This window comes from Saccostrea cucullata, unplaced genomic scaffold, assembly GCF_032062105.1.
Source record: "Saccostrea cucullata isolate Sc308-1 unplaced genomic scaffold, CSIRO_AGI_Scuc_v1 ctg309, whole genome shotgun sequence".
NCBI lineage: Eukaryota > Metazoa > Mollusca > Bivalvia > Ostreida > Ostreidae > Saccostrea > Saccostrea cuccullata.
This window is the reverse complement of record NW_026932621.1, coordinates 77,619-93,311: the sequence shown is the minus strand read 5'-3', so window position 1 is coordinate 93,311 and position 15,693 is coordinate 77,619. Positions and strand designations below refer to the sequence as shown.

Here is a 15,693-nt window from a genome sequence, read left to right as displayed (position 1 = left end):
AATATGACACCTTTCTTTCCTTCTTTTAGAAAGGAAACCCAATTTTCTGAGGGGAAAAATCCACCTATTGTCTAAATCTTTTTTTTCTGAGTCGGCAGGGGGAAACGAAAATATTATTTTCAAGTTAACCTAATGACTTTGCAATGACCTTATTTTAATAAAATCAAATCTAATCTAAAGGATACCATCACTTAAAGGTACTCTTCTTGATTCTGTGAAGATTTTATTAATTTATAAATACACAAAGAATATGAGTAGAAATCCTCCCTATAAAATTATATAAATGTCAAGTAATTTACTTAATTTACTAATATTCCATCGTTCCCTCCATATATTTCCTCACTTGGAGTTAAACCCTTCCTTTGCAAAATACAATTTTCATCTTTTGATTTTTAAATGTTATATGATTGATAATTAATTTTTTCATGCGCTCTTTTACATTTTGGACTTTTGAGTAGTGATCTCTTGCATGCCATAATTTGATTCAATAATATCTGTACGTGATATTTAGATAGTGAGTTTGTCTCACTGTCTCATAAACTGCACTATATCTATGTCAAATTATACGTAATGAATCATTTTCAGAAAACCGGGTTGATAATATATAAAACTGAGTATTCGTCCTTTTTTTTAAAAAACAAAAAAAGAAAACACATTTAATGTAATACTTAAATAATTGAAGGTGTTTCAGTTAACTCGGCATTGAATTTTATTTTTATTTTAGACAATTCGTAAGTTACATGAATTACATTTTCTATTCTGTTCTATTTCTATTCTTGCATCCTTGCCGAAAAATCTTTCTCCTACGTTCAATTTCAAATTTCTACAGTAAACATATGCAAAAGATTACTGCATGTAATAACGAATCGTAAGCTATATCCAATCACATATTTATATGAATTAAAAACACCGTTTAAAACCTAACTGAATAATTTTTTAAGTGATTTATGTACTAATATATAAAAATAAGCATATCTAAGGAGAGTTGAATTTCACATCAACAAAAACTAAAATGTAATAGATCAGATTAATTTATTCAATGAATGTATTTCCTGATGCTTTTCTTCTTTTTAAGGATATGTTATTAGTGTTTCGAAATTGGAGACATTTAGTTTTCACTGCATACCCGGAAGAATTTTAGAAAAAAAGTTTTATAGACTGACTTGATATATGTTTTGATTTAAAAGAGATAATTTTCAGTTCATCATTATAAACAAGAACAATTCTCACCTCAACCTCCTTACAACTTTTTAAAATTAATTTTAAGCATACAATTACATGTATATAATGCTTAAATGTATTCTAAAAAAGGAAAAGGATAATAAAATTACACGACCGATCAAAACGAATACTCAAATAATTGACTCTATTTATTTTTAATACCATACACTCAATTCATCTTTTAAAAAGCAATAAAAAAAATACACAAGTCATTTTAAATCATGAAATCGCCATTCAAATCAAGATAAAAGATACATTATTTTCATTAATTTATAATCAACGCCTCGTTATGTAACTTTTAATGACAAAATGGCATTCATAACACAAGGTAAACATACCATTGTATCTATAATTTAACATATTGATTTCTGCGCATATCTATACCGGACAACTTAGGTAATAGACTGTTTTCAGAAAGCGACCATGTTTGATTAAAAATAAACACATGGAATCCACCTGTATCTAAAAATACATGTCAATTATAAAATTAGCATCCACAAGCAATGCTCAATGTTTCAATTGATCATAACGTGATTGCGTTTATTTAAATTATTTATTAAGGAATAATTATTTGGAGGTTTTTATAAAGTTCTTGATTTGATTATATATTTGATATATAGTACCAGAGAAGGTGTAAAAGAAACAATAACAAACATAGCACCAATAACAGTGCAAGAGCAATACTGGATACACGAAGAATTTTTTTCGCTAACGTGCACTTTTTTTGTCTTTTTCTCGACATATTTTCCATATTAAGAATAAAATGTTCTTTTCGATAATGAAGTAGCTTTGAATCAGAAATGCTTCGTATTTGGTTCTTGGATATTTTATTTTCCAGATTTCGTTTTTCTTTTTCCATGGCTTCGCTACTCTTATTGTCTCCCATGACTAATTCGTCTCCCACAAATGCTTTGTTCTCCATAACGGTTCCCTTTATTTCTTCTGTGGTTGCCACGATTTCAACTGCCGAAATTTTGACTTCATCCTCCACTCTTGATACGCCATAGTGGCCATAAGGGTTGTTTGATAACTCACTTGATTGTTTAATCGAGATACAATCACTGTGCTCATTAAAAGAGAAACGCATCGATGGCTTTTCATCATGGTTGTTTCCACTGATATCAGTAATGTCAGAAAAAGATTCAGACTTTTTATCAAAGTCAACTTCCATTTCTTCTACTTTTCCTTCTCTCATATTCATTGAATAATTTGCCTCACATTCTGATGGTCTTTCTGGTGGATCGTCTTCAGCTGGCTTAGGTAATTTTCTGACATCTTCTAGATAACTCTCTTCGCTGTCTGATGAATCGTCTTCTGGTGGGATTGGAAACATCGAATTTGTATTTTCAAGACTGTGTTGCCTAAAGTTTGCTGGAGGAATACTCATATCTTTGTCTATTTGTTTAGTGCTGATTTCCGAAACTATACTATCTGTAGAAGTTTTTATAAAAGAATCTGAGTACATCGTTGATACTTCTGGAATAGGCTCTGTCATATCCCTGCTTACTTCTCGCATACGTCTCCAAAGGAACCCTCCGGGGTCTCCTCTAACGTATATAGAAACACCATTGTTTACAGTTGTGAACTTGTTGTAATTAATGTAACTTGTCTCTCTGACGTATATTTCACTGCATTTTCCGCGTTTCTCCGCCTCTTGGAACACCCATAATCTTCTATTATCTGCTGTGAACCAAAGACCATTTCTTTTTATCACAGAAATATTAGGTATAGAGTTAATGTTGCAGCGCCCAGATAAAATATCATCCAGTGTGTTTCCTATAGGTCTAAAGGGATGGGACGTGTAGTGGCCAAATGTGCTTCCAATGGAATCTTGACTGAAGCGAATTTCCAGTGGTTTAAGATACATCTTTATGCTTTCAACAAATTTTTCACAGTGTACGACGAAGTAACACAATGCTTAAATATATAAATCTTATCGGTATTTCCAGTTTAACTTGTAATACCTAAAAATAAATTTCAGTAATTTTCTATTTCTATTTTAAATTTGAATAAAAAAAGATATCTAGATAGGGTTCGTGTATCACTCTGTTTGTCATTCAAATAGGGACAGTATTGAAAGATTAGGTAGAAATGAGACACAAAGTAACTGGTTATAAACGAAGGCTCGTATAGGGAACTTAAATTTTAGGTAATCTCTTTTCTTCCTTATCAGGCCCAACCATTGTTCGCCGACTGAAAAACATATTTCACGACACAACACTCAGAAAGTCTCTATAAAACAGAGTTATTAATGTAAAACGTAGGAGTTTAAAATACAATATCAGTATCTTGCAGTAATAAGAATTATCTTGGACAGGCGCAATAAATGAAACAAAAATTCTTATGGGTTTTATATTTATTTGGCGCTATTGGGCACGGCTGAATTACACAAAATATTATTTCGGGCCTCCAAAGCAACGGGTAGGCCCAGCAACAACAACAACATTTCATTTCAACAACAACAACATTTCAGTACAACATCAACATACAACATATCAGGTGACCTTGACCCTGGGAGATGCAGAGGTCAAGGTCACATAATAAAAACTTGCAATGCAAGAATAATATTCACACATCCATGACTCTGGGAGGTGCAGAAGTCAAGGAAGCAAATAAACATAGTTTTGTTTACACTGTCACAATATTTACATGGTATTCAACTTTGACCCTGGGTGGTGCAGCGGTCCAATAATGAACAAATATTATATGATAGTTAAATTGATGTATGCCGCTCAGTTCACAAGTTCACAGACAATCTTCAAAATGACAGACGTGCCGGATATGTAGGTACAGATGACCTCTTGCCTTGTATTTTCCACTGAAAAGAAATAACAGAAACACCAGCAGTATCTATTCAACAATGTATATTTGGGGGATTAAGGGGAGGGAGGGATTTTAAATCTCTATACTTAGTCGTTTTCTAAAATTTGAATAACACCAACCTTGCAACTAGCGTGTAGCCGGCAAAGAGAGAGTTTGCCGCATGAGTGCTTTCTTTATATATAACTGAAGGTTAGATAACTCGTGCCAAAATAAGGAGAGGTAACTGCGCCAAAAAAATTGCGCTGCCAAGATAAAAGCATCTTATTCGCATATAGGCGAGATAGATGCCATATTATCTTGGACAGGCGCAATAAATGAAACAAAAATTCTTATGGGTTTTATATTTATTTGGCGCTATTGGGCACGGCTGAATTACACAAAATATTATTTCGGGCCTCCAAAGCAACGGGTAGGCCCAGCAACAACAACAACATTTCATTTCAACAACAACAACATTTCAGTACAACATCAACATACAACATATCAGGTGACCTTGACCCTGGGAGATGCAGAGGTCAAGGTCACATAATAAAAACTTGCAATGCAAGAATAATATTCACACATCCATGACTCTGGGAGGTGCAGAAGTCAAGGAAGCAAATAAACATAGTTTTGTTTACACTGTCACAATATTTACATGGTATTCAACTTTGACCCTGGGTGGTGCAGCGGTCCAATAATGAACAAATATTATATGATAGTTAAATTGATGTATGCCGCTCAGTTCGCCACAAGACCCCAGTCGTATATGCTTGAACAAAGCATCTAGGAATGGGGGCGCCGCCACTTTAGTAGTGGGGGTCCTGAGCGGCCTGAAACAGCCGTGACCCTTCCTCTCCAGATATCAGTCATTACCGTGATGGATAGAACCTGTATCCATGCCTAATAATTGCTTCGATACCCCCCTGGATTGTGTTTAGAAAAATTTCATTTCCTAACTTAGATAAATGAACCCCATCCCTTTCAAAAAATCGGGCATGATTTTTGATGTCAGGGTAGTGGATAACAGAACCCCCATTTTGACAAACTTTGTTAGAGAAAAATGCATTTAACCTTTTTCTAGTGTTCTCCATTGCCAGGTTATTTGACGAATAACGCCAACTAATGCGGGGCAGAATATGAGACCATATTAAGTGAACCAGAGGAAATTCCTCCTTAATAAATTCCAAGAATTTTATACCTAACATTCTTAATTTTCTTACTGATGTTTTCCCGATATCATTTCCACCACAGTGCACAAGGATGACGTTAGGGTTAGGACCAACTTTTTTCAGCAACCGCAATTTTGCTACAGCATTCTTAAATTCTATACCACTGTAACCTTGCCACCAAATTGAAATATTTATTCTTTGCAAATTTAAATCACACCTACCAGGCCTATTCTTAGCTTCTGCAAAAGCCCTTTTAATAATTGATGACCCAAACAACCATACGACTTGAGAATCTGAAATAACAACTCTGGGTTAATTAAAATCTTGGAATACGTATGTAGGTTTTATAGCAATCAGATTTCCATCTTCCTGAGGATTGAATAACTTGAGATGAAAACCCCTTTAAGGCAAATTCCGTACTTGCCCCAATCCGAAAGGAGTGGGATTTGTAGCCCCAAGACTCAAGGTTTAGGGCTGATATTGCTTTGGATAAAATCGAAGTAAATTGGTACTTAGACAGGGGAGCTCCGGAAAAATGACAAAATAATGGACCCCCCTGAGTAGGTCTATTTTCTAAAAACCTTTTGAGATTAGTGCAGGGGCAAGTTACATCCCCTGTGCCATATATCTGCAAAATTGTACCCCTACCATATTGGTCAGTCTTTGAAAATTTTATTTTGAGGAATAGTGTAGTGTTATTGTCGTCAAATTGGATGTGTGTATAAGCAACAACTTTATCTGAGGATTTGCCGGAGACTGCCAGTTCTCCAGCTCTAAGCAGGCCATAATATGCGATAGAAAATGCAGCTGAAAACAATGAAACCTCATATAAACTTGTACATACACTTGGTAGAATTTTAAGAATCTGCTCTAATATGGACTTTGTAATGGGCAACCTAGTGTCACTACTGTGAGCTGTGCGTTTCAAACCCTGTAACAACTTTTTAACTATAAACTCTTCTGTTGGATCTTTATGACCTTGAAGTTTGCTATTGTAAGAAATAGAAGCCAAGTAGGTACGAACTGTAGAAAATGCAAGGCCTTTAAGTGACAAATGCGCAACAAATCTAACAATCAAATCGCAGGTGGGTGGCCAAGGGGTATTTAATCCTTGTTGTGAACAGCAGCTGAAATATGCTCTCATGCCTATTTGATAAGCTTTGCTAGTGTTTTCGGATAATGCTGCCCCTAACAACTTGTTTATTTCATGCTGGATATGAGGTTCTGGAATTCGATTAGTACAGGTTGTGGTGAGGTCTGTGCATGTGGTGCAGCCTGCCGGAAACGGTGCCACTGCTGACGAGAAATTGAATCGGCAATAATGTTATCATTTGTACGAATGTGAACAGCACAAAAAAATATATTGTTTAACATGCAATCTAAAACAAATGGGCGAACTAATTTCATAACTCTACTGGATTTTGAGGACTGTTTATTCAAAACCGAAACCAATGCTGCATTATCAATATGAAACAGTACTTTCTTATTTGCAAGTTGACTACCCCATAAGCTAATGGCCAAAACTACTGGGATAAGCTCTAGTGTTGTCATGTCACGCAATATATCTGAAGTGACCCATTCATGTGGCCAAGGAAAATAGCACCATTGCCCTTGAAAGTATGCTCCACAACCCAGGTGTGCAGAACCAGCACTATCTGTATACAGATCTAAAACTAAATTTGATGACCAATCACTTTCTTGGAAATAAACTTGACCATTAAATTGCTCTAGGAAACTTAACCACATAAGCATATCTTGCTTCATTTCATTGTTTAGCTTAATATGATGATGAGGCTTAGACACACCATGGGTTGAATCGTACAATCTCCTGACAAATGCTCGGCCAGCAGAAATAGCTTTTGTAAAAAAGTTTAGCTTCCCTAACAATGACTGTAACTGACGCAAAACTATTTGTTTTTTGCTTAAGTATTCATGCAGTATGTACTTCAATTCAATATATTTTTCATGAGGTACTCTGATTAACATTTGCACTGTGTCAATTTCTAAACCTAAAAATACAAGACAGTGAGTGGGATAAACCGTTTTGTCATCAGCTAAGGGGACCCCCAGTTCAGTACAAACTCCTTGAAATGTTTTCATTAATTTAAGACACGACTCCCTATCCTCCCCTGCAAATATGAAATCATCTAAATAATGATCTAAAGTATCAAAACCACTCTTTTTTTCAGTAATCCAGTGCAAGAATGTTGCAAATTCTTCAAATACTTTGCACGAGAGAGAGCAGCCCATTGGAAGGCATTTATCAATGTAATATAGACCCTCAACTTTGAATCCTAAAAGGTCAAAATCCCCAGGGAAGATAGGTAGTAGCCTAAATGCTGATTTAATATCTACTTTTGCAATAAAAGCACCTTTACCAACCTTTGCCAACATTTGTACAACTGTATCAAAGGATGTATAATGAACTGTGGACTCACTAGGGTCTATATAGCAATTTACACTGTTATCCGCAGGATATGAAAGGTGTGTTATCAAACGCCACCCAGCGTTATCCCCCTTTGGTACCACTCCTACTGGCGACACTCTGAGATTACAGATTGGTAGTTCTTTGTAGGGTCCCCCCACCCTGCCTAATTCAACTTCTTTGTTAATTTTTTCTTTTATTTCTGATTTGTGTTCATAAGCTGAAATTAAATTGTTATTTTCTATATGTAACCTTGGACCTGAGTAATAAAGTCTGAACCCCTCAGAAAAGCCACTTAACAATTTGTTTGCTACAGATTTGTTTGGGTAAAGATCAAGGTAACTCTTTAATATGGGAATTTTAATTGGTGTTTTTCCTAGGACCCAAATATCTCTGTCCATTTCCCTTGTAATTTTGGAAGTGGGACTGAGATCTTTGGTAGGAGTTTGGTTGAGCTTGTTGTCTTGTATATGCATTTCTAAATTGTGATTGTGGTTGCATGGACTGGGTTCGAAAGGAGTTTGTGGAGTTTGATGAGCTACTGGTATTTACCTGGGCTCTTTGATAATTGCATTGTATGACTGAGTGCAAGCCGGCACAACGTGTACACGTGTGCATGTACTGACACGGATATCAACTGCAGGACCCCCGAAAATTAAAATCGTAACAACATTTGTTTACTTGCGTGCTTTGAGTCTGGGGAAATCCAAGCTGATAACTAGGATTCATGTATAACAACCACAGCTCTGAATCAACTAATGCCCAAGAACTAGAGGGATCTATTGATTTCCGCAGACGGTACTGCGTGTCATATTGGTACCACCCTGTGGCCCCCCTTGAAGCCCCCAACCGAACTGTATGGATGTACTTTAGCATATCTACTGCTTTATCTGGATGGGCAGATATGTAAACAGATGCAAACATGAGCATGACATCAGTCCACTTTTCAATTGTATATATTTTAGCCACATTTTCCTTTGTTACAATTTCTCCTGTGGCACTTAGGGTTAGTTTTTTTATCAGTACCCCCAGGTTTAGGTGGAAGCAGAGACTGTAATTCTACAAACTGACCTTCAATTATTTTTTGTTTTAATGACTGATTAATGTGCATACCTAGATTATGAACCGAATGCACTGGTACGGATTCCTGATCATTGCTTGTTGTGTCGTGGGAGTCTGTTGTTGGGCTTGCTGAGGTTGAATGGGTTGATGCGATGGACCTGACAAGAAAGTCTGCTGTGGTTGGGCTTGGGGGATCGTGTAATGCTGTGACTGTGCAGGTATTGGAGCAGGTTGCGCAACTGGCTGCTGGTTGACTTGATGATGTGTTGTGGCAGCCGGCAGTGGATGGGCCTCATGTTGGGTCTGCTGAGGTATTGGAGCAGGTTGCATTATTGACTGCTGGCTGACTTGATGTTGTGTTGTGGCCGCAGGCAGTGGTTGGGCCTCATGTTGTGTCTGCTGCAGAGGCTGCATGGGTCGACTAGATGGACCTGGTATATACGTAGCTTCTGGATGGGTTTGCATGTTCGGGGTTGGGGTTGCTTGGGTTCGGTCCAACCGCCTTCTTGTGCGACCCCGATTCTCCATCGTTGTTTCAGCTGGATCAAATCGTTGTGGTGGTCTACCTTTAGTTGATCACTTTGTGCATGGCATGGTGAGTCCCAAAAAACAAAAATGAAAAGTTAATTTAAAACAAAATTTTTCCAATTATACAAAAAATTAAAAATTGACTTTGACATTTAATGATTTACAAAAAAAAGAAATTATCCCCCCCTTTTGCGAGTTCAATTCAGGGTCAATAAATTCAAGGCACTATTTTCCCTCTATAACCTTACCAACTCTATGGGCCAGTATCCTAGAAACAAAATCTGTATTAAATATGTTCATTATGATTTCCAATTTGCCTGTTGACCCGTCCTGTGGCAATACAGGTACAAAAAAATAAATATCAACAGCTTACTTACAAATGACAAAGTGGTAAAATTGAGCGTTACGCCGACAACGGGCGATAACTCTTAGGAAATCTGTAGACAGTGGTATCAACCTCCGATTAAGTCACGTTTTTAAATTTTAGTAAGGAACCTATAAACATCCTCCGCTGCATTGTTCTTATTTATTTGTTTATTAATCATAAGCTAAAGTTATAAATCATTATCAAATACATGCTCGATTACTAGGGACAAAGATGGCGGCGAGCACATGGTGATGCAAAAAAATATAAAAATTGAAATGCGTCTGACCTGGTCTAAAACCTTTGTATTGTCAACGAATATATAAATAAGCAGTACAAATTCAACAAATAATTAAAAGCAATCAAGGCTTTAGCAAAAATCTAATTTTAAATCTCTATACTTAGTCGTTTTCTAAAATTTGAATAACACCAACCTTGCAACTAGCGTGTAGCCGGCAAAGAGAGAGTTTGCCGCACGAGTGCTTTCTTTATATATAACTGAAGGCCAAAATAAGGAGAGGTAACTGCGCCAAAAAAATTGCGCTGCCAAGATAAAAGCATCTTATTCGCATATAGGCGAGATAGATGCCATATTATTTTTTTCAATGAATCCATTCAAACTATACTTTAAAATAGCCATAAATGATCTGCAGTAGTTTCCTAAAGTGAATTAAGAAACACAAATACATGTACAAGTACATGTATTGGAACAACTTATAGAAACACATATCTATTGAATGCCTAAGTTCCATTTATAAATCGACTGTAAAGTTTCTGCTAACTATATATGGTAATGGAATCAAGATGTCTATTGCTAACCATGCAAGTTTTGTAGTTTTATATCTCTACATTTCGTGTTAAATTTGAAAATGATATGACATAAATTAAAATCGTTTAGAAAATTTTTTATCCATTTTCCCAGCAATAAAGAAAAATAAATTTCTGGCAAGTTATTCCCTTTTTATGTTCTTATGTGCATAAAAATAATCAGAAACAAAAATTTGCGTTCCTGGCATTATTATTCAGTATAAATTTCTATTACTGCATGTCTGTAGTATAATTTTATGCATGTTTTCAAGCGGTACTAGTATTCATCATCTTGAGTTAATTTGATAATTAAAACTTGAAGTAAGGGTAGAATAAATGTACATATTAATCCCTAATAAACAAGTCAATTTTTTCAGAATCTTAAACTTCCATTCAGACTGTGTGCGTTTTTATTATTAGAATATATTTGCATTGTTGCAACATTGTCGTTCTTAAGTTTCTTTCATATTCGCTCTTTTTTTTTTTTATTTAATTATTAAGATAAAACACGCTCATTTTTTTTAAATTTAATTTTTAATATGAAATATAATGTCTTTAAAATATTTTACGCTTGAAGCAAGATTAAATTAATGATGACATAATCATTGTTAACCTTTTTGATAACTCTAAGTTAGATTGCACAATCTCTTGCTTGCGGAAAACAATTGCGCTATTTATATTTTTTAAAAAATGGGGAACCACCGTATCTAAAAAAAAAAGTATCTCATCTTACTACCCGTTATTTTCATAACAATTATGTTGATGTTGTTATTATATTTATTTCATACAATTCATTAGGTGTCTTTGTACAATGTTGTAACTTAAGTACCGCACAAAATGGTATTGAGAGTTGTGTCAGTCAATAGTGATATGATTGATTGATTGATTGTATATTGTTTAACGTCCCTCTCGAGAATTTTTCACTCATATAGAGACGTCACCGTATGCCGGTGAAGGGCTTCAAATTTTGACCTTTACTCGGCACTCAGGGCCATTGAGCAGTGAGGGATCTTTATCGTGCCAACGCCTGCCGCTGACACGGGGCCTCGGTTTTCAAGGTCTCATCCGAAAGACCCGCAACTTTCACTTCAAAGTACCGAGCGCATGGCGAAGGAACAGTTGCTACCAATTTTAACGACTAGGTCAGTCGTGGCCGAGATACGAACTCACGACCTCCCGATCACGGAGCGAGCGCTCTACCGACTGAGCTACCGTGAACGGTCAATAGTGATATGTAATACCTATACCGACTAAGTAGAAATTTTAACGAGACGCAAATTAAGCGATTTGTTCTTGAAACTGTTATATCAATGCTAACTTGGGAAATTTTTACAAATAAAACACTAATAATTTTTAGCGATATTCAATCGTAGCGATTTCAGCACCCTTGCTCATAATGCCAAATTAAATCCTCGCTAAAAATTCTGCTTATACGGTAGTCAACATTTTGAGATCACATTTGTCATTTTGTAGTATTACAATGTACTTGTGATTGATTTATTACTGTTTAAAGCAGAGTCGGTAATTTTTCAGGCATATTTCATTAGAAGAATGTATAATATGATCTCGATTTTAAAAAGTTTAGTTTCTCTAGTTGTTGTGTTGCTTGAGGAATTTTCTAGGGTTAAAACTTTAAGAAGTTTCTCCCGCGTGGCGCAGTGGTTAGAGCGTCTGCTCTAGACTCACAAAGTAAGGAGTCAATCCTTAAGTCGCAGGTTCGAATCCCACTGTGGGACGTTGACACCGGTCCTTTGGATGCGACCATAATAACCGAGGTCCCGTGTCGCAGTAGGTGCTGGCACGAAAATGGTCCCTCCCTGCTCAATGGCTGTAAGAGCCAGGTACAGGACAACATTTGCAGCTCTCCATCGGCAAGTGGTGGCGTCTCCACATAAGTGAAGAATTAAGTCAATACAATCAATCACAATTTATTTAAAGTTCTAGAATATCAGATGGCGTCGAACCCACTGTTAAAAGAAAACTGATCCGGATGCATAAAACAGCGGTAAAACAATTGATAAAAGTATGAGTTGTGAATGAAAATATTTATACGAGGGTTGATTCAAAAGTAATGTCACAACTTCGATAAAATCGCTATCAGTCGACGTAAAACAACAAAATTACAAATGAAGAAAGCTACATTTATTTCAAATCAGACCTGAAAATTTCAATTCTACATGATTTATACTTTTCAAAATATCGGATTATATACAACGTGCGATTATGGTAGTCGCCGCAGCTAAATAACGTCATATGACGGATACGCGCCGTCATACATTTAAACGCTTCCCTTCGTTTCATTAAAAAATATTTGAGATTTGATATCCACGAACACGTTCACAAATTTCACTTTCTTACCCTTAGTACCCATCGTACACTCACTCTTTTCATAATTGATTCTGTCAAAATTCATTGAACAGTAGTAAAAGACCAACTTAAAATTTCACCTATCGCTCTATCATTCTGTCTTTTTGACAAGTTGTCACACACCATTGAACATTTTCGTCCGCCCTCCCATCTTTCATTTTTCTTGTTATCTGTTGAGCATTTAATGACTTATTACCCACCGGAAATCGCTGACACCATCTAAACAAGTCTCTTTTTTTACATTCTTTCCTCAGAAAGTCTGGTGAATCAACGTAACTGTCTCTAAAGGCGATTTCTCCATTTTGAAGCAAAAATGCTTTACAGTTTGTTTTGGCTTTTTTTGTCCATTTTGACATTTCCTCCTTTTTTCAATGCACCGGAATAAATCAACGATGTTTTCATAAAAAAATAGCAGTGATGTCATATAATTTTCAATTTAAGACTAGAAAATGATGTAAATTTTTGTCTTTTAAAGTATTTTGCGTTTAGACGCTTTTAAAAGTTGCTTTTTAAGTGTTTGTCTTTTTTATACTAAAAAAGTACACTTTCATTTTTGACGTTCGGTTTTGACGCGGCGACACCCCCTGTCTTATATGTTTTAAACATCTATAAAATAAATTCAGTTAAACATTATTGAATGAAAAATTAAAGTTTAATTAAATTTATATTTGTCCATCTTTTGGTATATAATATTTGATAATATGACGCCAAAAATAAAAGATATGGACACTGTGACATTACTTTTGGATCAACCCTCGTACATTGAAAGTGCATGCAAGTTACTTTCATGATATATATTTATTCAAGTTCTACAAATTCAACACCGATTTCTGCCTATATCTTTGAGCAAATAAACTTCTCCTTTATAATTGTTTATTATATATTGAGTGAAAGATTAATTATTTTGAATGTTTTTGACAATGAAGAAGTAAAAGAAATTAAGGGATGTCAAAATATCTATTTTCCTCAATCGATTATTCGATTGCATTATTCGAACGATAGTCGAATGTTCGGAACATTTTCTGAAAATTAAATTGTATTATTAACATGCCTACTTACCCTAAAAAGTTTTACCTCAATTGGACGAGTAGTTTAGGAGATCATAAGCGGACAAATAAGTACCCAGGCAGAAGGAAAAAAATAATAATAGTAAGAAACAGAGTAAAAACAATATGTTCCCCAATACAACTCCTTTTGGGGAACATAATGATACATTTTAAGTTTTTCATATAATTAGACGCTTCGAGAAATATTGTTTTACACGTCTTATCTCTTAAAAATGAACTATCTTTGCAAGATATTTTATTTAATACAGCAGAAAGGTAGAAATGCATTGTAGTTGACATTTTCAGAATGTGTTTCTCAATATATATCTGACAAGATCCTCTAATAGACCGTTTTCAGAAAACGGTCATATTTAATATAACCACAAGTAATCCATCAAGTTCTAAAAATACTCAAACAGATAAAAATTAGCTTCTTTGAACAATCTTTACAAGCACAAAGTAATATAACCTTTTTCCAAATAATTATCTTCAAAGCTTCTTAAACACTTGAAAGTACATTTTCCTTCATTCTAAGTCTTTTCCACAAATTATTTATCAGATGATGAAATAGAGAGGAAAATGTGGATAAGAAAAATATTACTATTAAAAATGCTATTGTAGTAAAAAGACAAATAATTCTTTTCTTGGGGTTACACTTATTTGATGGTTTTCTGGACATATTTTCCATGTTCAACATGTTACTTTCCGTTCTGTGGTTAAGTACCTTTGAAATTAAAATCTTGCTTTCTATTTGACCTCTTGATTCAATGTTAATATTGTCAACCATTCCTTCTTTTGCCATCATGTACTCCTTGACAAGCATGTTTTCTCCCAAGTCTTCCACAACTCTTTTGAGATCCACACTTGTTCCCCTTATATCTGTCACTGACGCGCTGTAGAAATGGTTTGAAAACATGGCTGGTCTTTGAACAGGCATGGGCATGCTAATACTACTTTTATCAGGAAGGAGTGTCATCGATGACTCTTTATGATTGTTTGCGTTGACAAAAGTCATTTCAGAAAAAGGGACAAAAGAATCAACATTCATATCTTCTATTTCTCTCTCTGTGACATTGACTGAATAATTTTGTTTGCAAACTAATAATGTTCCACAAAGATCATCTTTTGAATGTCTCGGAAACATGAAATTTACAGAACTGTTATTCGCAAAGCTTGGAAAAAGAACAGAAGTATCTTGACCTTTTTGCCCGATGCCGATTTCCATATTCATTTTCATAGTTGTTTTCACGAAGGGATTGGACTTTTCTGTTGAAATTTTTCGAGCAAGTTCTTTTGATTTCCTTTTCACCTCCGGCATATTTCTCCAAAGTGAACCTCCGGGGTTCCCCCTGATTTGTATAGAAACACCATTGTTTGTATTTGTAAATTTACCGTAATCGGTATAACTTGTTATTTTGACGAATATTTCACGGCATTTCCCTCGTTTCTCTGCTTCCTGAAACACCCGTAATCTTCTATTGTCCGTTGTAAACCAAAGACCATTTCTTTTCACCACAGAAAGACTAGGTATAGAATGTATGTTACACCGCCCAGGTAAGACATCATCCAGTGTATTTCCTATGGGCCAAAAGAAATTTGACGTGCTTCGCCCAAATGAGCATCCTATGGAATCTTGACTGAAGCGAATTTCGGATGGTTTAAGGTACATTCTTGTGCTTATTCCCCACAACGCATTAACGAAAATGCTTAAATAAAGCAATGGCATCTGATTTCCATTATTTAAGAATACACTTGTAGTGTCAACATCAGTGAGTTGCAAATCCACTTTAAAATTCTTCGTCAATTCTTTAAGTAATCAAACCACTTTTTTGTTCATTTTATCTATTGATATTTCATATAGATGTTGTTGCGAACTTTAAATTGCCACGAAGTGGTTTG

General features: G+C 35.3%; 1 protein-coding gene across 1 annotated transcript; it reads right to left on the bottom strand.

Moving 5' to 3' along the window:
* Positions 1-1,439: 1,439 nt before the first annotated feature.
* LOC134235607 (uncharacterized) lies at positions 1,440-3,504 on the bottom strand. Its single transcript, XM_062717744.1, has one exon. It carries the CDS (start codon positions 3,086-3,088, stop codon positions 1,823-1,825), a length of 1,266 nt encoding a protein of 421 aa, XP_062573728.1. The 5' UTR covers positions 3,089-3,504; the 3' UTR covers positions 1,440-1,822.
* Between the last annotated feature and the right edge of the window lie 12,189 nt (positions 3,505-15,693).